Source organism: Fringilla coelebs, assembly GCF_963513975.1.
Source record: "Fringilla coelebs genome assembly, chromosome: 24".
NCBI classification, from domain to species: domain Eukaryota; kingdom Metazoa; phylum Chordata; class Aves; order Passeriformes; family Fringillidae; genus Fringilla; species Fringilla coelebs.
This window is the reverse complement of record NC_140050.1, coordinates 6074510-6101388: the sequence shown is the minus strand read 5'-3', so window position 1 is coordinate 6101388 and position 26879 is coordinate 6074510. Positions and strand designations below refer to the sequence as shown.

The window sequence follows — 26879 nt, the reverse complement described above, 5'->3', positions numbered from 1 at the left end:
GGAATGATAATTAATAATCAACAATCCCACAGCTCCCAATTCCTTCTGCCGGTAATTTGATGGGAAATAATTGAAATTTGGGATTTTGGATTTGGCTCCAGCCAAACTTCCCTGGAAAATCTTTGCCCAAAATCCCGGGGATGCCGGGCTGATCTGGGGGGGAGTTCCTGGGATTTTGGGGGGATCTGCCGGGATTTGGGGAGCTCGGGGACTCACAGGGAATTCCCGGGGATTTGGGGCCGGGGGTTCCCCGTGGGACCGGAGCCGGGCCCTGCCACAGCCACTGCTCCACCGGCCACCGCCGCTGTCCCCTCTGTCCCCTCTCTGTCCCCTCTCTGTCCCCGCTCTGTCCCCCCGCTGTCCCCGCTCTGTCCCCTCGCTGTCCCCTCTCTCTCCCCTCGCTGTCCCCTCTCTGTCCCCCCGCTGTCCCCTCTCTGTCCCCTCTCTCTCCCCTCGCTGTCCCCGCTCTGTCCCCTCGCTGTCCTCTCTCTCTCCCCTCGCTGTCCCCGCTCTGTCCCCTCGCTGTCCCCTCTCTCCCCTCGCTGTCCCCGCTCTGTCCCCTCGCTGTCCCCTCGCTGTCCCCGCTCTGTCCCCGCGCTGTCCCCCCCGCTGTCCCCCTCGCTGTCCCCTCTCTCTCCCCTCGCTGTCCCCGCTCTGTCCCCGCGCTGTCCCCCCCGCTGTCCCCTCGCTGTCCCCGCTCTGTCCCCGCTCTGTCCCCGCTGTCCCCTCGCTGTCCCCTCGCTGTCCCCTCGCTGTCCCCTCGCTGTCCCCTCGCTGTCCCCTCTCTCCACGTGGCCTCTCCCAGCGCGGCGCTGCCCGCGCGCCCCCCGCCCGCCGCTCCAGCCAATCAGGGCCCTCCTCTCATCATCCGCGCGACCCCCGCGGCCAATGGCGGCCGGCGACACAACCGCGGCTCCCCCCGCGCCGCGCCCGGAAGCGGCGGCGGCCGCAGCGCCGTGAGGGGCCCGGCCCGAGCGGCCCCGGGGCGCTCCCGGTGCCGTCCCCTCGCCGTCCCCTCGCCGTCCCCCCGCTGTCCCCCGCCGTCCCCCCGCCATCCCCACGCTGTCTCACCGCTGTCCCCACGCTGTCCCCTCCGCCGGCCCCGCCGCTCGGCCGCCCCGCCCCGCGCATGCTCTGCCGGTGCCGCCGCGACTCCATGTGTGAGGAGCGCATTATCGGCACCGGGAGCCGCGGCGGCCACGGGAGCCACCGGGAAAGCCCCGCAACAAGCGGGAGAGCGGCGGGGCCGGCGCGGGGAGAGCGGAGCGGAGCCGGGAGCGCGGGGCGAGCTCGCTGCGGATGCGGCGCGGAGCTACCGGAGCGGCGCCCTGCGAGTTCTCCCGGTAAAAGTTCTCCCGGCGTTTATTGGCTCCGGTACCGGAGCAACGGCACCGCCGGGATTTTGGGAGAACGGAGGCCGGGATGCGGGAGAGCTGCCGGGGAAGTTCCGGCATTTCCTGGCCGTGCGGGCAGCCCGGAAAGTGCAAAGTCCCGCTGGCCGCGGCTCCGGCCCCGGCCGCCCGTGAGCCCCGAGCCCGCGGCACCGGGGCCGCTCCGGGATCCCGGGGCTCGTCCCCCCGGGAGCCCCAGCTCCGCCGCCCGCCCGGCGCCCCGGGGCGCCGCCGGCTTTTGTTTGGGAAAGTTGCTGCGGGCTTTCCGCCGGGCTGCTTCCTCTTCCTCCTCTTCCTCCTCCTTCTCCTCCTCCTCCTCCTCTTCCTCCTCCGCCGCCGCCCCGAGCGCTCCGTGCCCGCTCCCCCCCGCGCTCCGCACCGGGGACACGGAGGGACACGGGGGGACACGGGGACCCCCCGAAACCCCCCCGGTCACTCCGTGGTCACCCCCAGTTCACCCCCCCGGTCACCCCCCGGTCACCGCGACCCTCCCCGGTGTTCCCGGGGGTCAATCCCCGCTGTCCAAAGCCGCGATCCCCCCCGCTGTCCCCGTGGCCGGTGCCCCCCGGTGCCCCCCGGTGCCGGAGCCCCGCGGTGGCCGCGGCCGGGCCGTGCGGCCGGGCCGGGCCGGGGCCGTGTCACAATAAGAGTCCCCGGCCGCCCTTCCTGCGCCCGGGGCACCGGGAATGGCACCGGCACGGGCACCGGCTTCGGGATCGGCATCAGCCCCGGGATGCGCTGCCCGGGATCGGGATCGGCGCCGGCATCCGCACCGGGATGGGGATCGGCACCGGGACCGGGATGGGCACCGGGATCGGCACCGGGGAGGGGGTTTGGCACCGGGACCGGCACCGGGATCCCCTCCGGGCTGCGTTGCCCCGGGGGGATCTCGGGAATCCCGGGGGTCCGGGGGGATGCGGGACGATCCCGGCCCCGCACAGCACACGGTGGGCAGAGCAAATCGCAGAATTCCAGCCGGGAATTGCAGCCGGGAGCGGCTCCCGGGCTGGGATCCTGCTGGGATGCGGGGTCGGGATTCACATCCCGGCTTTTCCCGAGCATCTCCTCACTTTTCCCGGGAGTGGCCCCGCACGGGAATTCCAGCCAGGAATGTCTCGCTCGGGATCAGAACGGGGATTCACATCCCGGCTTTTCCCAAGCGTTTCCTGGCCGGTTTTCCACGATTTCCCACGATTTTCACAGCCCACTGCTCGGTTTTCCTTGGGCTTGTCCGGGATTTTGCTGCCTTGCTCGGGCTGGAATTCCCGAGCTGTCCCAAATCCCGGGAATGCTCCAATCCCGGCTCTGGGCTCCGGGACCGCTCTGTCCTGCCGGGAACCGGAGCTGGAGAGGGACAGGAAGTGACAGCGAGAGAGAGAGAGGGAGGGAGAGGGAGAGGCCTTTGGGAATCCGGGATGGCAGCGCCGGGAGCTGCCCTGGGAGCAGCGGGGGAGGGCTGGGATCGGCCTGGGATCTTGGGAAGGAGACTAGGATCAGCCTGGGAGCACCAGGATAGGGCTGGGATCGGCCTGGGATCTTGGGGAAGGGACTGGAATGGGCAGGAAAGGGCTGGGATCAATCTGGGAGCAGCAGGAGAGGGCTGGAATCAGCAGGATAGGTCTGGGATCAGCCTGGGAGCACCAGGAAAGGGGCTGGGATCAGCAGGAAAGGGACTGGGATCAGCCTGGGAGCACCAGGAAAGGGGCTGGGATCAGCAGGATAGAACTGGGATCAGCCTGGGATCTTGGGAAAGGGACTGGGATCAACCTGGGAGCACCAGAAAAGGGCTGAGATCTGCTGTGGATTTTGGGAAGAGGACTGGAATCTGACAGGGATTTTGGGAAGAGGGCTGGGATAGGACTGGGATCTTGGGAAAGGGACTGGGATCAGCCTGGGAGCACCAGGAAAGGGCTGGGATCTGCTGTGGATTTTGGGAAAGAGAGTGTAATCTAACAGGGATTTTGGGAGAAGGGCTGGAATTGGCCTAGGATCTTGGGAAAGGGATTGGGATCAGCAGGAAAGGGCTGGGATTGATCTGGGATCAGCAGGAAAGGGCTGGGATCAGCCTGAGATCTTGGGGAAGGGGCTGGGATCAGTCTGGGATCAACCTGGGAGCACCAGGATAGGGCTGGGATCGGTGAGAAGGGGCTGGGATCAGGCTGGGATCTTGAGAAAGGGATTGGGATCAGCCTGGGAGCAGCAGGAAAGGGCTGGGATCGATGTGGGAGCACTGGGAAAGGGTTGGGATTGGTTTGGGATCTTGGGAAAGGGACTGGGATCAGCAGGAAAGGGCTGGAATCTGCTGTGGATTTTGGGAAAAGGACTGGAAACTGACAGGGATTTTGGGAAAAGGGCTGGGATCGGCCTGGGATCTTGGGAAAGGGATTGGGATCAGCAGGAAAGGGCTGGGATCGATCTGGGAGCAGCTGGAGAGGGCTGGGATCAGCAGGATAGGACTGGGATCTGTCTGGGAGCAGCAGGGAAAGGCTGAGATCTGCTGTGGATTTTGGGAAAGGGACTGGAATCTGACAGGGATTTTGGGAAAAGGGCTGGAATTGGGCTGGGATCAGCAGGAAAAGGAGCAGGATCTGCTGTGGATTTTGGAAAAGGGGCTGGGATCATCCTGTGATCTCCAGGAAAGGGGCTGGAATGGGGCTGGGAATTTGGGAAAGGGGCTGGAAGTTTGGAATAGTGGAAAAGTTGGGAATGCTGGAAAGCTGGGAGCGATGGGAAGGTGGGAATGATGGAAGTTGGGGCGTTCTGGGAATGTTTCAAATCCCAAAATTCTGGATCCAAACCAGGGATGTCGCTGATGGGGATGAATCCTGAAAGGGATCGAATCCCTCTTTTCCCGTGGATTTATGGAATTCTGGGATGCTTTGGGACATTCCCAAGTTTTTCCAGGCTACCCTTGGACACTCCCAGGAATTCCCTACTGCTCCCTCTCCAGTTTTTCCCACAGATCCCAAACTTTTCCAAGGATTTTCCCACTCCTGATCCAACTGAGGGCTCCTTCCTGAGAATCCTCAGCCAGAATTCCAGGAATTCCCAGTGAAATCCAAGGAATTCCAGCTTTCCTGGATCCTCTGAGCTTCCCAAACTCTGGGAAAAGCAGCCAGGGCAGCTCCAAATTCCAAAGGATTTCCTGGGATTTTCCCAGATCCTCTTAAGCGCCACCAGCTCCGGGTGAGCTCTGCTAATTCCCCCTGGAATTCCCGGGATCACGGGGCCGGAGCAGCCGGGAAAAGCCGGGAATGGCCGAAGGCTCCGGGAGCTGCTCCCGGCCCAGGAAAACTGGGAATGGCAGGAAATGTGGGAATTGCAGGGGTGGAAATTGGGAATGACAGGAAATGTGGGAATGGCATGGATGGAAATGTGGGAATGACAGGAAATGTTGGAATTCCATGGATGGAAACTGGGAATGATGGGAAATGTGGGAATTCCATGGATGGAAGTCTGGAATTCTGTGGATGGAAACTGGGAATGGTGGGAAATTTGGGAATTCCATGGATGGGAATTCCATGGATAGAAATCTGGGAATTCCATGGGTGGAAACTGGGAATGATGGGAAATGTGGGAATTCCATGGATGGAAACGAGAATGGTGGGAAATTTGGGAATTCCATGGATGGAAACTGGGAATGATGGGAAATGTGGGAATTCCATGGATGGGAATCTGGGAATTCCATGGATGAAAACCTGGGAATTCCATGGATGGAAATCTGGGAATTCTGTGGATTTCAGCGCCCGGAAAATTCTCGGGATGAATCCGAATTCCCAAATCCCGATTCCCAGGATTGTGTCACAGTTTGGGATTCCCAAATCCTGCCTCTGTTCCAGCATTCCCAAACCCCAGCTGCCTCCCTGGGGAATGTGGGAATTCCCAGAATTCCCGGAATTCTCACCCCTCTCTGTTCCCGCAGGATCCTCGGCTCCGGCTCATCCCGGCGGGACCCCATGACCTTCCCTGACAGGTAGGGGCCGGCAATTCCTGGGAATTTGATGGGAATTTTCTCCTGGAGCAACCACAGAGGAGCTTTCCCAAAAATCCCCGGGAATTCCCGAGGGATTTGAGCCGATTGCTGAGGAAAACTCCCGGATTTTCCTCGGGATTGGGGAATTCCAGAGGATCCAGAGCTCCTGGAATTCCTGCTGGGGTGGGATTGGGGGTTTGGGGGATTTTTGGGGGTTTGGGGTTTTAGGGATTTTGGGGATTTTGGGATTTGGGAAGGGTTTGGAGCTGGGAATGCTCAGGGAGGAGGTGTGGCTGAGCGCTTACCTGGGCTGGGCTCAGCTGGGCTGGGCTCACCTGGGCTCTCACCTGGGCTGAGCTCTCACCTGGGCTGGGCTCACCTGGGCTGGGCTCACCTGGGCTCTCACCTGGGCTGAGCTCTCACCTGGGCTGGGCTCAGCTGGGCTGGGCTCAGCTGGGCTGGGCTCTCACCTGGGCTGGGCTGGGCTCTCACCTGGGCTGAGCTCTCACCTGGGCTGGGCTCTCACCTGGGCTGGGCTCAGCTGGGCTGAGCTCACTTGGGCTGAGCTCACCTGGGCAGGGTCTTTCCCACCCCCCATCGCCGTTTACCTGGGCAGGGTCTCACCTGCTCAGGTCTCACCTGCCCGGTGGAGCTGTCCCTGTCCCCTGTCCCTGTCCCCTGTCCCTGTCCCCTGTCCCTGTCCCCTGTCCCTGTCCCCATCCCTGTCCCTGTCCCCTGTCCCTGTCCCTGTCCCCTGTCCCTGTCCCCTGTCCCTGTCCCCTGTCCCTGTCCCCTGTCCCTGTCCTGCTCTCACCTGTTCAGGTTTCCCTCTCCCCTTTCCCCTCAGAAATTCCAGGATTTTTCCCTGCAGGAATTCTGGGATCCCCCCTGGGCCAAAGAATCCCGAGGGCCTGGAATGCCCAGGAAAGGGAAAGGAACAGGAATGTCCCGGGATGGGAACGGGATTTTCCTGGGATCCTGTGGCTCTGGAATTCCCAGGAAAGGGAAAGGATTGTCCTGGGAAAGGCCAGGATTGTCCCAGGAAAAGAATGGGAATGTCCTGGGATCTTCTGGCTCCAGAATTCCTGGGAAAAGGAAAGGGGGATCCCAGGAAAGGAATGGGATTGTCCCGGAATGGGAACGGGATTTTCCTGGGATCCTGTGGCTCCGGAATTCCCAGGAAAGGGAAAGGATTGTCCCAGGAAAGGGCTGGGATTGTCCTGGGATGGGAATGGGATTGTCCTGGGATGGGAATGGGATTGTCCTGGGATCTTCTGGCTCCAGAATTCCTGAGAAAAGGAAAGGGGGATCCCAGGAAAGGAACGGGATTGTCCCGGGATCCTTTGGCTCCGGAATTCCCGGGATAGGGAAAGGATTGTCCCAGGATCCTTTGGCTCCAGAATTCCCAGAAATTGCTTTTTTTAAAAAATCATGGAATTCTGATAGCTGAGTAAGAAAATTCCTTGGGAATTCCCGTTCTCCTGCTGCTTTTCTCTGGGAATTCCCGGCAGGAATCTCTGGAATCCCAAGGAATTTCCAGCCTGGAATTTCCCCATTCCCACCTGGAAAATGGGAACATTAAATTCCCTCCTTAATGAGGAATTAATTGGGAAAGATCCGATTGCAAGTCCTCATTAATATTCAAATATATTCAGGAGTATTTAAATTAACTCATGAATATGTGAATAACATCATGAATATTTAAATTAACTCACAAATATTTCAGTCTCTTCCCAACAAATAAATCTTGGAATTTTTTTCCTTAAAGGAGAAATTTGGGATGGAAATCCCAGTGAGAAAGAATTAATTAATAATTAATTAATGACTAATTAATGATTGATTAATTAATAATGGGAGGATTTGCTTGAAAAAATCCCAGGAAAAGTTGGGAATTCTGCTCCTGGATTTCCCCTCTGCATTCCCAAAAAAAAAATCCCAGCCAGGGAATCTCAGTCCTGAATATTCCAGCTGGGAAGAATTTGGGAATAATTCCCATGGGAAAAGAGGAATTTCTCAGGAATTCTCCTGGCTTTGATCCAATAAAATCAGAAAATTCCCAAAATTCCTGCAAATTCCTCCCGGAATTCCAGCTCCCCCCAGGGAAAATTCAGCTGGAATTTGACAGAAATTCCAGGAAATCCACAGAAATTCCCCCAAAATCCTGGGAATTCCCCCTGGATTTTTCCAGGCAGTCTCTGTTTCCCATTTTTCCCGCTCCAGTGGAATTTTGGGATTCTCCTTTCCTGCTTTTCCTGAGCTTTTGGAGCTCCAAACTTCCAGGAGCAGGAATTTAAAGATGATTTTCCCCCAAATTCCTGTGGGAATTCCACAAAATTCCCCAAATTTCCCTCAAAAATGGAATTAAATCCCATCTGGGAAGCTCTGGAATTCTGAGGTTGGAATTCCTGGAGCTGCTCCAGGGCTTTGATCCCAAATTTTTCCCAGCTCTGGAAGAACCTCGGGATAATTCCCGAGGGATTTGGGACAAATTCAGGGAATAATCCGGGAATGACCCGAGGGGAGGAGGAGGAGGAGGAGGGTGGGGAATCAAAAAAATCCCGGGAATTTCAGGGAATTCCCAACTCGGGAATAACTCCAAGGAAATTTTAAAAAAGCAGGAAAAATCCCGCTGGGAATCCCGAGAATTTCAGGGAATTCCCAAACTCGGGAATGACTCCAGAAAAAAATTTGGGAAAATTCTCGGGGAAAGAAGGGGGGAGGAAAAAGGGGCGGGAAATTCCCGCGGGGAATGGCGGGAAATGAATCCAGGCCGGGATTCCCGGCGGGAATTCCCGATCCCCATCCGGCATTCCAAGGGTTAAGCGCTGCCATTTTGTTCCCGGAGATTTCTCGGGAATGGCGCGGAAATGGCAGCGCTTAACCCTTGGAATGCCGGGCTCGGGGGGAAATTCCAGCGGGATCCAAGGGATTCCCATCCCCCTCCCTCTCTTCTTCTTTCCCGGGAATCCCCATCCCCAAAAATCCCGGGAAAAATTCCCGGGAAAAATCCTGGAGCGAGGCTTTTCCCAAGGATCTGATCCCGTTTTTCCACCTGTTGGGGAATCCCAAAATTTTGGGGTGGGAAAATGTGGGAAAATGGGAAAAATCAGCGTTGAATTCCCAAAAAAAAAAAAAAAATTGAGGAATTTCCCCCCCTGGAGTTGCCACATTTAAAGATTCTCGTGGATTTTCCTGGGAAATCTTGGAAAAATAGGGAATTCCCAGGAATTTTGGGATGATTCAAAGCTGGAATATCCAGGAATTCCTCCTGGAAATTTTCAGGAGAAGCAAATCCATGAAAAACCTTTTTTTTGGAATCCCATTTTTCCATCTCTGGGAATTTTCTCTTCCTGAAATTTTGCTCGTTGGAATTTTGGCTTCCAGGATGTGGGGAGAAAAAAAAATGGAATTTTCAAGCCAAGTTTCTCCTTTTCCTTTGGAATTTTCTTGGAATTTCCTTTCAAATCCAACCCCATTCCCATTCCTGAAAAAATCCTTCAAATCCTCCTCATTTCCAAACTTTCTTTGGGATTTTGCAGGAATTTTTTTCCTCTCTTTTCCCTCTTTTCCTACCCTGGGCGCTGGAATGGGGCTGGAATTCTGGGAGAGGAGGAAAAATGGGAATTCCAGCAGGAAAAACATTGGGAATTCCCTTTCCCAGGGATTTTTCCAGTCCTTTTCCTTCACTTTTCCAGGGATTTTCTCCTCCCTTTTCCAGGATTTTCCAGCCCCATTTCCAGGGATTTTCTCCTTATTTTCCCAGGATTTTTTCCTCCCTTTTCCAGGGATTTTCCAGCCCTTTTTCCAAGTTTTCCCCTCTCTTTTCCAGCCCCTTTTCCAGGATTTTTCCCTTCCCTTTTCCAGGATTTTTCCCTCCCCTTTTCCAGGGATTTCCCAGCCCCTTTTCCATGATTTTCTCCTCATTTTCCAGGATTTTTTCCTCCCCTTTTCCAGGATTTTCCAGCCCAATTCCAAGGGATTTTCCAGCCCTTTTTCCAAGGTTTTCCCTCCCTTTTCCAGCCCCATTTTCCAGGGATTTTCCAGCCCCTTTTCCAGGATTTTTCCCTCCCCTTTTCCAGGATTTTTCCCTCCCCTTTCCCAGGGATTTCCCAGCCCCTTTTCCAGGATTTTCCAGCCCCATTTCCAGGGATTTCCCAGCCCCTTTTCCATAATTTTCTCCTTATTTTTCCAGGGATTTTTCCCCTCCCTTTCCCAGCCCTTCCTGGCTCCTTTTCCCAGCCTTTATCCCGGTTGGAATTGCAGGAATTCCGGCATTTTTAACCCTTTCCTGTCTCACCTTTCCTAGGATTTTCCCCTCCCCGTTCTCCTGGGAATTTCAACTTTTCCCGGGATTTTTCCCCCCTTTTCCCGGAATTTTTTCCCCACCATTCCCAATATTTTTAACCCTTTCCCGGGATATTTTCCCCATGATTTTCCCCTGCCATTCCCGGGTTTTTTTAACCCTTTCCTCGGATTTTTCCCCCCCGCTGTTTTTAACCCTTTCCCGGGATATTTTTCCCTGTTATTTTTCCCGCCATTCCCAATATTTTTAACCCTTTCCTGGCCTGTTCCCCCCTGACTTTCCCTGCAATTTTTCCCTGGTATTTTTAACCCTTTCCAGGGCTATTTCCCCCCCACCATTCCCAATATTTTTAACCCTTTCCCAGAGTATTTCCCCCTCTCCCCTCTCCCCTTCTTATTCCTGGTGTTTTTAACCCTTTCCAGGGCTATTTCCCCCTGCCATTCCCAATATTTTTAACCCTTTCCCGGGCTATTTCCCACCCCCCATTCCCAATGTTTTTAACCCTTTCCCGGGCTGGTTTTTAACCCTTTCCTGGGCTATTTCCCCCCACAATTCCCAATATTTTTAACCCTTTCCCGGGCTGTTTTCCCCCTCCATCCCCAATATTTTTAACCCTTTCCCGACCCGTTTTTAACCCTTTGCTGCCCTCCCCTCAGGCCCTCACCATGAGTGAGGACTCATGCCGCACCCGGAGCCAGAAGCGCGCCCTGGAGCGGGACTCGGAGCCCGACAGTAAAAAACTCAGGATGGACAAAGAAATTCTGGGATCAGAGCTGGGCTCCGAGGGGGACATGAAGATCAAAGCTGATCCTGGAGCTGGGAAAATCCCAGGAATGCTGAAAAGTGGGGAAGTCAAAGCCACCATCAAAGTGGAGCTGGCAGCAGGGGATGAGCCCGTGGATATGAGCACATCCAAAGGGTGAGGATTCCTCGGAATTCCGGGAATTTTTGGGGTTTGGGGAAGGGTTTGGATCCCTCCTCATCCTGGTTTTTATTGGGGGTGGGGTTGGAGTTTGGTTTTTGGGAGGTTCTGGTGTCACATTCCCAGTTTTTCTTTTGGAATGGTGGGAAAAAATTTGGGAAGAGAACGCCAGGGGTGATTCCTGCTGATCCAGAACTCCATCCCAGCCCCGTTTCCTTGGAGCTGCCGATGGAATTCCGGCAGGAAAAAGAGTTTGGGAGTTGGGAATTTCTCATTCCCAGCCCAGTCAATCCCAGAGAAAAGCTGGGAATGTTCCACCTGTGCCACTTCCAGAGGGGATTCCCTGGATTTGGGGATTCCCTGGATTTGGGGTTTCCCTGGATTTGGGGTTTCCCTGGATTTGGGGTTTCTCTGGATTTGGGGGTTCCCTGCATTTGGGGATTCCCTGCATTTGGAGTTTCCCTGGATTTGGGAATTCCTTGGATTTGGGGTTTCCCTGGATTTGGGGATTCCCTGGATTTGGAGTTTCCCTGAATTTGGGTATTCCCTGCATTTGGGGTTTCCCTGCATTTGGGGATTCCCGGGATTTGCTCCCCATTTTCCTGGGATTTGCCCCCCATTTTCCTGGAGTTTTCTGCCCCTACACTGACCCATTCCCGGGTCTGTCCCCATTTCCCTGGGAATCCTGACCCCATTCCATGTTTCTCCCATTCCCTGTCTCTCCCATTCCCTGGCAATCCGGTCCCATCCCGTGTCTGTCCGTGTCCGTGTCTCTCCCATTCCCCGGGAATCCCGTCCCATCCCGTGTCTCTCCCATTCCCTGTCTCTCCCTGTTCCCATGGAATCCTGACCCATTCCCTGTCTCTCCCTGTTTCCCCTGGAATCCCACCCCATTCCCTGTCTCTCCCATTCCCCTGGAATCCGGTCCCATCCCGTGTCCGTCCGTGTCCGTGTCTCTCCCATTCCCTGTCTCTCCCTGTTCCCCTGGAATCCCGTCCCATTCCCTGTCTCTCCTATTCCCTGTCTCTCCCTGTTCCCCTGGAATCCCGTCCCATTCCCTGTCTCTCCCATTCCCTGTCTCTCCCTGTTTCCCTGGCAATCTCATCCCATTCCCTGTCTCTCCCATTCCCTGGCAATCCGGTCCCATCCCTGTCCGTCCGTGTCCGTGTGTCCCAGGGAGTGCCGGCGGGAGCGGCGCGTTCCGTCCCCGGACGTCATCGTGCTGTCGGACAACGAGCCCTCGAGCCCGCGCGTCAACGGCCTGGGGCGGCCGGGCCCCGAGCCCGGGCACGAGGCCCTGCTGGTGAGCCCTGCTGGGGGCACTGGGAGGGACTGGGACGGACTGGGAGGGACTGGGATTGGACTGGGAGGGACTGGGATTGGGTCAGGAGTAACTGGGATTGGGTTGGAATAAACCAGGCTGGGCCAGCCCCGGCACGAGGCCCTGCTGGTGAGCCCTGCTGGGGGCACTGGGAGGGACTGGGATTGGACTGGGAGGGACTGGGAGGGACTGGGATTGGACCAGGATCAACTGGGATTGGGTCAGGGTTAACTGGGATTGGGCCAGGGTTAACTGGGATTGAGTCAGGGTTAACTGGGAGTAACTGGGATTGGGTCAGGGTTAACTGGGAGTAACTGGGATTGGGTCAGGGTTAACTGGGAGTAACTGGGATTGGGTCAGGGTTAACTGGGAGTAACTGGGATTTGGTCAGGGTTAACTGGGAGTAACTGGGATTGGGTCAGGGTTAACTGGGACTGGGTCAGGGTTAACTGGGAGTAACTGGGATTGGGTCAGGGTTAACTGGGAATAACTGGGATTGGGTCAGGGTTAACTGGGACTGGGTCAGGGTTAACTGGGATTGGGTCAGGATTAATTGGGAGTAACTGGGATTGGGTCAGGGTTAACTGGGACTGGGACAGGATTAACTGGGATTGGGTCAGGGTTAACTGGGACTGGGACAGGATTGGCTGGGCTAGGCTCAGTAAAGCCCAGGACCAGGCCCATTCCCCCTCCCAGCTCCATCCATTCCCATCAATTCCCAATCCCAAAGCCCAGCATCCAATCCCAGCTGGGAATTCTCCTCATTTCACCCTTCCCACGAATTCTTTTCATGGAAAAAAATCCCAAATTTTCCCCTTGGAACTTGGGAATTCTCTCTGTGCCCTTCCCCTGGGGCTCTCCCCCTTTCCCTGGGATTTCCCTGGGATTTTCCTGGGAATTCCTGGGATTTCCCTGGGATTTCCCTGGGAATTTCCTGGGATTTTCTGGGCTTTCCCTGGGAATTCCCTGGGATTTCCTGGGATTTTCCTGGGATTTCCCTGGGATTCCCTGGGATTTCCCTGGGATTTCCTAGGATTCCCCTGGGATTTCCCTGGGATTCCCCTGGGATTTCCTGGGATTTTCCTGGGATTTCCTGGGATTTCCTGGGATTTTCCTGGGATTTCCTTGGGAATTCCTGGGATTTCCCTGGGATTTTCCTGGGGTTTTCCTGGGAATTCCCTGGGATTTCCCTGGGATTCCCTGGGATTTCCCTGGGAATTCCTGGGATTTTCCTGGGATTTTCCTGGGATTCCCTGGGATTTCCCTGGGATTTCCCTGGGAATTCCTGGGATTTTCTGGGATTTTCCTGGGATTTTCCTGGGATTTCCTGGGATTTTCCTGGGATTTTCCTGGGATTTCCTGGGAATTCCCTGGGATTTTCCTGGGATTCCCTGGGATTTCCTGGGAATTCCTGGGATTTCCTGGGATTTCCCTGGGAATTCCCTGGGATTTCCTGGGAATTCCTGGGATTTCCCTGGGAATTCCTGGGATTTCCCTGGGAATTCCCTGGAATTTCCTGGGATTTTCCTGGGAATTCCTGGGATTTCCCTGGGATTTTCCTGGGAATTCCTGGGATTTCCCTGGGATTTTCCTGGGATTTCCTTGGGGTTTCCCTGGGATTTTCTGGGATTTCCCTGGGAATTCCCTGGGATTTCCTGGGATTTTCCTGGGATTTTCCTGGGATTTCCTGGGAATTCCTTGGGATTTCCTGGGAATTCCCTAGGACTTCCTGGGATTTCCCTGGGAGTTCCCTGGGATTTCCTGGGATTTCCCTGGGATTTCCCTGGGATTTCCTGGGATTTCCCTGGGATTTCCCTGGGATTTTCTGGGATTTCCTGGGATTTCTTGGGCATTCCCGGGATTTCCTGGCGTTCCAGCGGAGCCCGGAGCAGCGGGAGCGCCTGATCAAGCAGCTGCAGGAGGAGCTGAGGCTGGAGGAGGCCAAGCTGGTGCTGCTCAAGAAGCTCCGGCAGAGCCAGAGCCAGAAGGAGACGCCGGCGCCCAAGGTAGGAAAATCCCACTTTTCCGGGAATTCCAGACCTTTTCCAGGGAAAAATCCCGCTTTTCCAGGAATTCCCAGCCCTTTTCCAGGAATTCCAGCCCCTTTCCCAAGGAAAAATCCCGCTTTTCCCTGGAATTCCCAGTCCTTTTCCCGGGCTTTTTCACCTCCTCCTGTTGCCTTTTTCCTGGATTTTTTTAACCCTTTTCCCAGGATTTTTAACTCCCTGGTTTCTCCCCTTTTCCTGGATTTTTCCTGCCAATTCCTGTGGATTTTCCTGCTAATTCCCAAGGATTTTCCTCCCACTTCCTGTGGATTTTCCTGTGAATTCCCAAGGATTTTTCCATCAATCCCTACCAATTTTTCCCACCAATTCCCACTGATTTTCCCACCAATCCCAATGATTTCCCTGCCAATTCCCACTGATTTTTCTGCTAATTCCCAGAGATTTTTCCCACCAATTCCCAAGGATTCTCCCACCAATTCCCAAGGATTTTCCTGCCAATTCCCACTGATTCTCTTGTGAATTCCCAAGGATTTTCCTGCTAATTCCCAAGGATTTTCCCATCAATCCCTACCAATTTTTCCCACCAATTCCCAAGGATTCTCCCACCAATCCCAAGGATTTTCCCGTGACTTCCTGAGGATTTTCCTGTGAATTCCCAAGGATTTTCCCATCAATCCCTACCAATTTTTCCCACCAATCCCAAAGATTTCCCTGTGAATTCCCACTGATTCTCCTGCCAATTCCTGAAGATTTTCCTGTGAATTCCCACTGACTCTCCTGCCAATTCCCAAGGATTTTCCCGTGAATTCCCAAGGATTTCATGTGAATTCCCAAGGATTTTCCCACCAATCCCAAGGATTCTCCTGTGAATTCCCAAGGATTTTCCCATCAATCCCTACCAATTTTTTCCACCAATCCCAAAGATTTCCCTGTGAATTCCCACTGATTCTCCTCCCAACTCCCAAGGATTCTCCTGTGAATTCCCGAGGATTCTCCTGGCAGTCCCAGGCTGTTCCCTGGCTGCTCCTCTCTCTCCATTCCCTCTTTTCCCCCTTTTCCCGCTGCTCTCTTTCCGCTTTTTCCTTTTCCAGCTTTCCTCGGGTCCCTCTGGAAGCGCTGCGGCCGCGCCCCCGCCCTTGGTGCGGGGCCCTCAGGCTGTTCCCGCTGGGAAAACTTCCCTCCAGGTCAGTGGGAGCCGGGAAAAACCTGGGAAAATCCCGGGAAAAACCCGGGAAAAACCTGGGAAATCCCGGGAAAAGCTGCCAGGATCGCCCAGCTCCCACGGGATTGAGGGATAACGGGATGGGGAAAGGAGGGGGGAGCGCTGAGCCAGGGGACGTGGAATCCTCTGGAATTCCCGGATTTTCTGTGAGGGAATCCTGGGATTTTCTCTGGAATTGCTGCAGGAATCCTGGAATTTTCTGTGAGGGAATCCCTGCATTATCTTTGAGGGAATCCCGGGATTTTCTCTGAGAGAATCCCGGGATTTGCTGTGAGGGAATTCTGGGATTTGCTGTGAGAGAATCCCGGGATTTTCTGTGAGGGAATCTTGGGATTTTCTTTGAAAGAATCCTGGAATTCTCTCTGGAATTGCTGAGGGAATTCTGGGATTTTCTGTAAGAGAATCTCGGGATTTTCTGTGAGGGAAACCTGGAATTTTCTGTGAGGGAATTCTGGAATTTTCTGTGAGGGAATCCTGGGATTTGCTGTGAGAGAATCCCTGGAATTTTCTGTGAGGGAATCCCTGCATTATCTTTGAGGGAATCCCAGGATTTTCTCTGAGAGAATCCTGGGATTTTCTGTGAGGGAATCCCAGGATTTTCTGTGAGGGAATTCCAGGATTTTCTGTGAGGGAATCCCAGGATTTTCTTTGAAAGAATCCTGGAATTCTCTCTGGAATTGCTGAAGGAATTCCAGGATTTTCTGTGAGGGAATCCCAGGATTCTCTCTGGAATTGCTGAAGGATTTTTCTGGGAGGGAATTGCTGGATTTTCTCTGGAAGAGCTCAGGGAATCTCAGGGATTTTCCTGGCAGGGAATCCCAGGATTCAAGGTTGGAAAAATCCCATTCCAGGCAGAATGAAATCCTGGGAATCCTCAGGGAAGGAAATTCCAGGAATCCAAGGACAGCTGTCGCTCACCCCTGGAATCCTTTGGGATTAGAACATTCCTGCTTTTATTTTTAATTTTTTTTCCTGGGATAATGGGATCCAAATTCCCAAACTGCTCCAGCACGAGGGATTTTCCTTGGAAAAGGGTCTGGAAAACCTCTGGAATTCCAGGAAAGGGAAGGATTTGTTCTCCTTCAGGATTCCCAAATCCACAGGCGTGGGAATCTTCACCTTGGAGGAACTGCAAAACCTTCAGGGAATCTTGGAGTTTATCCCAACAATTCCTCTGGAATTTTTGGATGAATTCACCCAAATTTTGGAGTTTGCTGGAGTGTCCAGGAATTCCAGAGGGAGGAGCTGAGGGATTCCCTGGGATTGGGATGCAGAGGAAAGTTTGGGAATTTTGGGAATATCCCAGCCCCAGCACCAGGAGGGAATTTGAGGACTGGAATCCCGGGAATCCTCGGGCAGCAGCTTTTCCAAACTCCTCTCTCCTCATTCCTTTTCCTCCTCCATGATTTTTCCAGAACTTTTTATTTCTTTTCCTGCTTTTCCTTTCCTTTTTCCAGGATTTTTTTCCCAGCTCTTTTCCTCTCTGTGATTCTTTTTCCATGATTTCTCCTGGAGCTTTTATTTTCTCCTGGTTCCTTTTCCAGCATTTTCCTCAATGTTTTTCTTCCCTCCTCCCTTTTTTTTTTCCTGCTTTTCATTTCCCTCCACAATTCCCAACACTTCCATTCCCACAAATCCCAACACTTTCCCCCCCCCCATTTTTTCCTTTCCATGATTTTTTCCCAAGGTTTTCCTTCCCTCCACAATTCCCAACACTTTTCCTTCCATTTTCCCCCATTCCCATCCCTTTTTCCCCCATTTTTATCCCATTCCAATTCCCAACATCCCCCCCTATTTTTACCCCATTTCCAGCTTTCCCAAACCCTTTCCTCCCATTTTTAATCCCATTCCCAACATTTCCCCCCATTTTTATCCCATTTTTACCATTTCCCATCCCATTTTCCCGCATTCCTACCTTTCCCAACCCTTTTTTCCCATTCCCCCCACATTTTCCCCATTTCCCTCAATTTTCCCCCATTTCTGTCTTTCCCAACCCTTTTCCCCCCATTTCCCCCCATTTTTCCCTTTCCCCCCATTTTTCCCCCATTCCCACCTTTCCCAACCCATTTTCCCCCATTTTTCCCCCATTTCCCCCCCATTTTTCCACATTTCCCCCCCATTTTTCCCCATTTCCTCCCAATTTTTATCCCATTTTTCCCCATTTTCTCCCTATTTTTGCCCCATTCCCCCCATCTCTCCTCTCTGACCCGTTTTTCCCGTTTTTTTCCCGTTTTTTTCCTGTTTTTCTCCCATTTTTCCAGCCCTCCTCCAGCCGCCTGCCGGGCTCCGGGCTCCCGCCCCCGCTGCTCCATTTCCCCCCATTTTTATCCCATTTTTACCTCATTTTCCCCATTTCCCCCTCATTTTCCCCCACATTTTCCCCCCATTCCCACCTTTCCCAACCCATTTCCCCCTCATTTTTCCCTATTTTCCCCCCATTTTTATCCCATTTTCCCCCATTTCCCCCCCATTTTACCCCATTTTTGCCCCATTTTTCCCCATTCCCTCCCCCATTTTCCCCCCATTTCCCCCCCATTTTCCCCCCATTCCCACCTTTCCCAACCCATTTCCCCCCCATTTTTCCCCATTTCCCCCCTATTTTTACCCCATTTTTCCCCCATTCCTCCCCCATCTCCCCCATCTCCCCTCTCTGACCCATTTTTCCCGTTTTTCTCCCGTTTTTCCAGCCCTCCTCCAGCCGCCTGCTAGGCTCTGGGCTCCCACCCCCGCTGCTCCATTTCCCCCCAATTTTTCCCCCATTCCCACCTTTTCCAACCCCTTTTTTTCCCATTTTTACCATTTCCCCCCATTTTTCCCCCATTCCCACCTTTCCCATCCCTTTTCCCCCCATTTCCCCCTCATTTTCCCCATTTCGCCCCATTCCCACCTTTCCCAACCCCTTTTTTCCCCCATTTTTCCCCATTTCCCCCCCAATTTTTACCCCATTTTTGCCCCATTTTCCCTATTTCCCCCCCTTTTTCCCCCATTTTACCCCATTTTTCCCCCTTTTTTACCCCATTTTCCCCCATCTCCCCTCTCTGACCCGTTTTTCCTGTTTTTCTCCCGTTTTTCCAGCCCTCCTCCAGCCGCCTGCTGGGCTCCAGGCTCCCACCTCCGCTGCTCCATTTCCCCCCCATTTTTATCCCATTTTTACCTCATTTTCCCCATTCCACCCCCATTTCCCCCATTCCCACCTTTCCCAACCCATTTTCTCCCCATTTCTCCCCCATTTTCCCCCCATTCCCCCCCCCATTTTCCCCCCATTTTCCTCCCATTTTTACCCATTTTCCCCCTATTTTTACCCCATTTTCCCCCCCATTTTTACCCCTTTACCCCCATTTCCCCCCCATCTCCCCCCATCCCCCCCATCTCCCCTCTCTGACCCGTTTTTCCCGTTTTTCTCCCGTTTTTCCAGCCCTCCTCCAGCCGCCTGCCGGGCTCCGGGCTCCCTCCGCCGCTGCTCCGGGGGGGCCAAGCGGCCGCCTCCAAGCAGAGCCCCCAGATCGTGATGCCCCCCCTGGTCCGAGGGGCCCAGGTGAGCTCCCAACCCTCCTCCCCTTCCCATTCCATGGAAAAATTTGGGATTTTCCCCCCTCTGGTTGCTTTGAATGTCCTATGGGGTGTGTTCCCATAGCAATGGGATTTTTGGGGTTTTTTGGGAGAGGGGTGGGAGGTAATTCCTGCTTTTCCCTCTAATAATCCTCTCTATCCCACCAATCCCATGGATTTCCACATTTTCTCAACCCCTTTTCCTTGTTTTCCACTCAGAAATTTGGGAATTTGGGGCTGGAAAATGCTCAGAGCATCTCCTGTCCCATGGGTTTGGAGGGAAGGGGAGGAATTTTCCTGGGATTGTTTTCCTTTGTGCTTTGTTGATTCCCACTTTTCCACATTTTCCCAACCCCTTTTCTGTGTTTTCCCAACCCTTCATCCTTGTTTTCCCAGCAAATCCACTCAGAAATTTGGGGATTTGGGGGCTGGAGGGAAAGGGAAAAACATCCTGGTTGTTATTCTGTGGGTTCTTTTGCTTCGTGCCGTGCTTATTCCCACTTTTCCACCTTTTCCCAACACCTTTTCCTTGATTTTCCCAACCCCTTTTCCTTGATTTTCCCAACCCCTTTTCCTTGATTTTCCCAACCTTTTCTCCACATTTTCCCAACCCCTTTTCCACATTTTCCCAACCCCTTTTCCACATTTTCCCAACCCCTTTTCCTTGATTTTCCAACCTTTTCTCCACATTTTCCCAACCCCTTTTTCACATTTTCCCAACCCCTTTTCCATCTTTTCCCAACCCCTTTTCCACATTTTCCCAACCCCTTTTTTTCATGTTTTCCCAACTCTTTTTCCATCTTTTCCCAACCCCTTTTCCACATTTTCCCAACCCCTTTTTTTCATGTTTTCCCAACTCTTTTTCCATCTTTTCCCAACCCCTTTTCCACATTTTCCCAACCCCTTTTCCACATTTTCCCAACCCCTTTTCTGTGTTTTCCCAACCCCTTTTCCTTGATTTTCCCAACCCATTTTCCACATTTTCCCACCCCCTTTTCCACGTTTTCCCAACCCCTTTCCTATGTTTTCCCACCCCCTTTTCCATGTTTTCCCAACCCTTTTCCTTGATTTTCCCAACCCCTTTTCTGAGTTTTCCCATCCCCTTTCTCCACATTTTCCCAACCCCCTTTTCCTTGACTTTCCCACCCCCTTTTCCATGTTTTCCCAACCTCTTTCCCACATTTTCCCAACCCTTTTCCTTGATTTTCCCAACCCCTTTTCTGTGTTTTCCCAACCCTTTTCCTTGATTTTCCCAACCCCTTTTCCATGTTTTCCCAGCAAATCCACACCATCCGTCAGCACTCGAGCACGGGCCCGCCCCCGCTGCTGCTGGCGCCGCGCGCCTCGGTGCCCTCGGTGCAGATCCAGGGCCAGAGGATCATCCAGCAGGGCCTGATCCGCGTGGCCAACGTGCCCAACGCCAGCCTGCTGGTTAACATCCCCCAGGTGGGCATTCCTGGGATTCCCACTGGGAATTCCCACTGGGAATGGGGTGGGAATGGGGTGGGAACGGTGGGAGTGACCAATGGTCAACATCCCCCAGGTCAGCATTCCTGGGATTCCTGTAGGGAATTCCCACTGGGAATGGGGTGGGAATGGGGTGGGAATGGTGGGAGTGACCCATGGTCAACATCCCCCAGGTCAGCATTCCTGGGATTCCCACTGGGAATGGGGTGGGAACGGTGGGAATGACCAACACCAGCCTGCTGGTCAACATCCCCCAGGTGGGCGTTCCTGGGATTCCCACTGGGAATTCCCACTGGGAATGGGGTGGGAATGGTGGGAGTGACCAATGGTCAACATCCCCCAGGTCAGCATTCCTGGGATTCCCACTGGGAATTCCCACCGGGAATGGGGTGGGAATGGTGGGAGTGACCAATGGTCAACATCCCCCAGGTCAGCATTCCTGGCATTCCCACTGGGAATTCCCACCGGGAATGGTGGGAGTGACCAATGGTCAACATCCCCCAGGTCAGCCTTCCTGGGAATTTTCACTGGGAATGGGGTGGGAATGACCAACACCAGCCTGCTGGTCAACATTCCCCAGGTCGGCATTCCTGGGATTCCTGTAGGGAATTCCCACTGGGAATGGGGTGGGAATGGTGGGAGTGACCAGTGGTCAGCATCCCCCAGGTGAGCATTCCTGAGAATTCACTGGGAATTCCCACTGGGGTTGGGGTGGGAATGGTGGGAATGATCAATGCCAGCCTGCTGGTCAGCATCCCCCAGGTGAGCATTCCTGGAATTCCCACTGGGAATGGGGTGGGAACGGTGCCCTCGGGCCAGGCTGGCACAGCCCCAGAGGGTGGCACTGGGGACTCCCCTGATTCCCAGTGATCCCAGTGATCCCATTCCCTAATTCCCAGGGATCCCATTCCCAGTGATCCCGGTGATCCCAGTGATCCCATTCTCTCTGCAGGCGTCCCCCACGTCCCTGAAGGGCTCGGCGGTGCCCTCGGGCCAGGCTGGCACTGCCCTGCCAGGTGGCACTGGGGACTCCCCTGATTCCCAGTGATCCCAGTAATCCCATTCCCTGATTCCCAGTGATCCCAGTGATCCCAATGATCCCATTCTCTCCGCAAGTGTCCCCCACGTCCCTGAAGGGCTCGGCGGTGCCCTCGGGCCAGGCTGGCACTGCCCTGCCAGGTGGCACTGGGGACTCCCCTGATTCCCAGTGATCCCAGTAATCCCATCCCCTGATTCTCAGTGATCCCAATGATCCCATTCTCTCCGCAGGCATCCCCCACGTCCCTGAAGGGCTCGGCAGTGCCCTCAGGCCAGGCTGGCACTGCCCTGGTGGGTGGCACTGGGGACTCCCCTGATTCCCAGTGATCCCAGTGATCCCATTCCCTGATTCCCAGTGATCCCAATGATCCCATTCCCATCTCTCCGCAGGCGTCCCCCACGTCCCTGAAGGGCTCGGCGGTGCCCTCGGGCCAGGCGGGCACTGCCCCAGAGGGTGGCACTGGGGACTCCCCTGATTCTCAGTGATCCCAATGATCCCATTCCCTGATTCCCAGTGATCCCAGTGATCCAAATGATCCCAATGATCCCAATGATCCCAATGATTCCATTCTCTCCGCAGGCGTCCCCCACATCCCTGAAGGGCTCGGCAGTGCCCTCGGGCCAGGCGGGCACGGTGCCGGGGTGGCACTGGGGACTCCCCTTATTCCCAGTGATCCCAGTGATCCCAGTGATCCCATTCCCTTATTCCCAGTGATCCCAGTGATCCCATTCCCTGATTCCCAGTGATCCCAGTGATCCCAATGATCCCATTCTCTCCACAGGCGTCCCCCACGTCCCTGAAGGGCTCGGCGGTGCCCTCGGGCCAGGCTGGCACTGCCCCGGCGGGCGGCGCGGCGCTGGGCGGCGCGGGCGAGGCCCCGGGCAGCCGGCAGGCCGCGGCCAAGCTGGCGCTGCGCAAGCAGCTGGAGAAGACGCTGCTGGAGATCCCCCCGCCCAAACCGCCCGCGCCCGAGATGAACTTCCTGCCCAGCGCCGCCAACAACGAGTTCATCTACCTGGTGGGGCTGGAGGAGGTGGTGCAGAACCTGCTCGAGAGCCAAGGTGAGCCCGCGAGGGGCACGGCCCGGCCTAGAGCCGGCTGGGAGCGGTTAGACCCGGCTGGGATTGGTTAAACCTGGCTGGGAGTGGTTAGACCCAGCTGGGATGGGTTAAACCTGCCTGGAATTTGTTAAACCTGGCTGGGATCAGTTAAACCCAGCTGGGATCACTTAAACCTGACTGGGATAACTTAAACCTGACAGGTATCAGTTAAACCTGGCTGGGATCACTTAAACCTGGTTGGGATCAGTTAGATCTCCAGAAGTGCAGGGTTAAAACATGACAGGAATCATTTAAACCTCACTGAAACTGAAACTGGGGCTGACCCACCATGTTTGTCCCTCATGGAAGGTGACAGCAGGGCTGCCCCGCCATGTTTGCCCTCATGGAAGATGGCAGCAGGGCTGACCCACCATGTTTGCCCTCAGGGAAGGTGGCAGCAGGGCTGACCTGCCATGTTTGCCCTCAGGGAAGGCCACAGTGGGGCTGACCTGCCATGTTTGCCCTCATGGAAGGTGGCGGCAGGGCTGCCCCACCATGTTTGCCCTCAGGGAAGGTGGCGGCCGGGCTGACCCGCCATGTTTGCCCTCAGGGAAGGTGGCAGCAGGGCTGACCCGCCATGTTTGCCCTCAGGGAAGGTGGCAGCAGGGCTGCCCCGCCATGTTTGCCCTCAGGGAAGGCCTCACTGGGGCTGACCCACCATGTTTGTCCCTCATGGAAGGTGACAGCAGGGCTGACCCACCATGTTTGTCCCTCAAGGAGGGTGGTGGAGGCCAATCCCAGGTGTTTGTCCTTCAGGGAAGGTGGCAGCAGGGCTGACCCGCCATGTTTGCCCTCATGGAAGGTGACAGCAGTGCTGACCCACCATGTTTGCCCTCAGGGAAGGTGGTGGCGGGGATGACCCGCCATGTTTGCCCTCAGGGAAGGTGACCCTGGGGCTGACCCGCCATGTTTGCCCTCAGGGAAGATGGCTGCAGGGCTGACCCGCCATGTTTGCCCTCATGGAAGGTGACAGCAGGGCTGACCCACCATGTTTGTCCCTCAAGGAGGGTGGTGGAGGCCAATCCCAGGTGTTTGTCCCTCATGGAATGTGGCAGCAGGGCTGACCCACCATGTTTGCCCTCAGGGAAGGCCACACTGGGGCTGACCCGCCATGTTTGTCCCCCAGGGAAGGTGGCGGTGGCCGTGTCCTGCCGGGAGCCCTACCTGTGTGCCCAGTGCCACACGGACTTCACGTGCCGCTGGCGGGAGGAGAAGAACGGCACCATCATGTGCGAGACCTGCATGGCCTCCAACCAGAAGAAGGCCCTGAAGGCCGAGCACACGAACCGGCTCAAGGCCGCCTTCGTCAAGGCCCTGCAGCAGGAGCAGGAGATCGAGCAGAGGATCCTGCAGCAGACGGCCCCGCCCGGGCAGCCCAAGGCCGAGCCCGTGGGGCAGCACCACGCGCTCAAGCAGGTGAGGGAGCAGCCCAGGGCCGCCATTTCCTGAGGGAAACGCGCCCGGGGTTGGGGTGGGGTTTAGGGTGGGGCGGTTGTGGGTGTTGTACCAGGCTGTAAGGATCGTCCAGGCCCAGAGAGCATCCAGGCCCAGAGAGCATCCAGTCCCAAAAATCATCTAGTCCCTAAAATCATCCAATCCCAAACATTATCCAATCCCGGAGATCATCCAGGCCTGGAGGTCATCCAGGCCTGGAGATCATCCAGTCCCAAAAATCATCCAGTCCCTAAAATCATCCAGTCATGGAGATCATCCAATCCCCAAGATCATCCAATCCCAGAGATCATCAAGGCCCCGAGATCATCCAATCCCAACAATCATCCAATCCCAAAAGTCATTCAGTCCCAAAAAAATCCAATTCCAAAAATCATCCAGTCCCAAAGGTCATCCAATCCCAAAGATCATCCAGTCCCAAAAATTATCCAATCCCAAAGATCATCCATTCCTGGAGATCATCCAATCCCAAATGTCATCCAATCCCCCAGATCATCCAATTCCAAAAATCATCCAGTCCCAAAGAATATCCAGTCCCAAAAATCATCCAGTCCCAGAGATCATCCAATCCCAGAGATGATCCAGGCCTTGAGATCCTCCAGTCCCAACAATGATCCTGTCCCAAAGATCATCCACTCCCAAAGATCATCCAGTCCCAAAAATTATCCAATCCCAGAGATCATCCAGTCCTGGAGATCATCCAATCCCAAAAATCATCCAGTCCCAAAGATCATCCAGTCCCAAAGATCATCCTGTCCCAACAATCATCTAGTCCCAAAGATCATCCAATCCCAAAGATCATCCAGTCCCAAAGATCATCCTGTCCCAAAGATCATCCACTCCCAAAAGTCATCCAGTCCCCGAGATGATCCTATCTCAGAGATTGTCCAATCCCAAAGATCATCCAGTCCCAAAGATCATCCAGTCCCAAAGATAATCCAATCTCAAAGATCATCCAATCCCAAAGATAATCCAATCTCAGAGATCATCTAATCCCAAAGATCATCCAGTCCCAACGATCACCCAAACCCAAAGATCACCCAATCCCAAAGATCATCCAGTCCCAACAGTCCCCCAAACCCAAAGATCATCCAGTTCAGCAACATCCCAGGTGATGTTTCTGTTTTCTCCGTGGCAGAGCTCCAGCCAGATGTCGCGGGGTGCCTCGCGGGGGGTGCTGCACAGCTTCAGCCCCTCGCCCAAGCTGCAGAGCTCCTCGGGCAGCGCCGCGCTGGGCGGCCGGCCCGGCAAGCACGGCGACAGAGCGGGCAGCAAGGGCGGCGCCGCCTGGAAGAAAAACCCCATCAGCACAGGTGGGGCACCCTGGGGTGCTGCTGGCCTGGGGGCACCGCCCAGGATCCACAGATTGGGGTGGGAATTTGTGGGGGGTGGTCCTGAGGGTTTGAGGTGGAAGTTGGTGTCATCACCAGCCAGGATTCCCAGTTTTTGGGTGGGAATTTGTGTGGGGTGATGCTGAAGGTTTGAGGTGAAAGTTGATGTCATTACTGCCAAAAATTCCCAGGTTTTGGGTGGGAATTTATGTGGGGTGGTGCTGAGGGTTTGAGGTGGAAGTTGGTGTCATTACTGCCAAAAATTCCCAATTTTTGGGTGGGAATTTATGTGGGGTGATGCTGAGGGTTTGAGGTGGAAGTTGGTGTCATCATCAGCCAGAATCCACAGATTAGGGTGGGAATTCATGTGGGGTGGTGCTGAAGGTTTGAGGTGAAGGTTGGTGTCATCACCGCCCAGAATTCCCACTTTTTGGGTGGGAATTTATGTGGGGTGGTGTTAAGGGTTTGAGGTGGAAGTTGGTGTCATCACCAGCCAGGATTCCCAGTTTTTGGGTGGGAATTTATGTGGGGTGGTGCTGAGGGTTTGAGGTGGAAGTTGATGTCATTACTGCCAAAAATTCCCACTTTTTGGGTGGGAATTTATGTGGGGTGGTGCTGAAGGTTTCAGGTGAAAGTTTGTGTCATCACCAGCCAGAATTCACAATTTGGGGTGGGAATTTGTGTGGGGTGGTCCTGAGGGTGTGAGGTGGAAGTTGGTGTCATCACCGCCCAGAATTCCCAGATTCTGGGTGGGAATTTAAGTGGGATAACACCTAGGTTTGAAAGTTGGTGTCATCACTGCCCAGAATTCACAGTTTGGGGTGGGAATTCGTGTGGGGTGGTCCCAAGGGTTTGAGGTGGAAGTTGGTGTCATCACCAGCCAGGATTCCCAGTTTTTGGGTGGGAATTTATGTGGGGTGGTGTTAAGGGTTTGAGGTGAAAGTTGGTGTCATCACCGCCCAGAATTCACAATTTGGGGTGGGAATTTGTGTGGGGTGGTGCTGAGGGTTTGAGGTGGAAGTTGGTGTCATCATCAGCCAGAATTCACAGTTTGGGCTGGGAATTTTTGTGGGACAACACCGAGTTGGTGTCTCACTGCCCAAAATTCCCAGTTTTTGGGTGGGAATTTATGTGGGGTGGTGTTAAGGGTTTGAGGTGGAAGTTGGTGTCATCACTGCCCAGAATTCACAATTTGGGGTGGGAATTTTTGTGGGGTGATGCTGAAGGTTTGAGGTGAAAGTTGGTGTCATCACCGCCCAGAATTCACAATTTGGGGTGGGAATTTGTGTGGGGTGGTCCTGAGGGTTTGAGGTGGAAGTTGGTGTCATCATCAGCCAGAATTCACAATTTGGGGTGGGAATTCGTGGGGGGTGGTGCCGAGGGTGTGAGGTGGAAGTTGGTGTCTCACTGCCCAAAATTCCCAGAGTTTGGGTGGGAATTTATGTGGGGTGATGCAGAAAGTTTGAGGTGAAAGTTGATGTCATTACTGCCAAAAATTCCCAATTTTTGGGTGGGAATTTATGTGGGGTGGTCCCGAGGGTTTGAGGTGGAAGTTGGTGTCATCACTGCCCAAACTTCACAGTTTGGGGTGGGAATTTTTGTAGGACAACACCGAGGTTTGAAAGTTGGTGTCTCACTGCCCAAAATTCCCAATTTTCCATATGGATTTTCATCATTTCTCCTCATTCCTGAGCCATTCCATGATTCCATAATCCCAGAGGACTCAAATCCTGATTTTTGCTCCAAATCCTTTGCGTTTCTTGGGATGAGTTTGGAACCTGAATGTGCCGGATCCTGCCAGGA

General features: G+C 54.4%; 1 protein-coding gene across 3 annotated transcripts in view; it reads left to right on the top strand.

The window, feature by feature from the left end:
* The window catches only part of GATAD2A (GATA zinc finger domain containing 2A), a 32919-nt gene that overhangs the window by 4477 nt on the left and 1563 nt on the right, over positions 1–26879 (top strand). Inside the window, exons 1-11 of one of the 3 annotated variants that reach the window (XM_084221084.1) lie at positions 1188–1343; positions 5314–5364; positions 10324–10586; positions 11766–11892; positions 13788–13916; positions 15008–15100; positions 18554–18673; positions 19966–20133; positions 21975–22254; positions 23420–23709; positions 24884–25058. In XM_084221084.1, coding sequence (XP_084077210.1) covers positions 10333–10586; positions 11766–11892; positions 13788–13916; positions 15008–15100; positions 18554–18673; positions 19966–20133; positions 21975–22254; positions 23420–23709; positions 24884–25058 — 1636 coding nt within the window. In that variant the 5' untranslated portion in view covers positions 1188–1343; positions 5314–5364; positions 10324–10332. Of the gene's footprint in view, positions 1–1187; positions 1344–5313; positions 5365–10323; positions 10587–11765; positions 11893–13787; positions 13917–15007; positions 15101–18553; positions 18674–19965; positions 20134–21974; positions 22255–23419; positions 23710–24883; positions 25059–26879 lie in introns of those variants that run through there. The other 2 variants (XM_084221083.1, XM_084221085.1) reach the window with 2 other exon arrangements.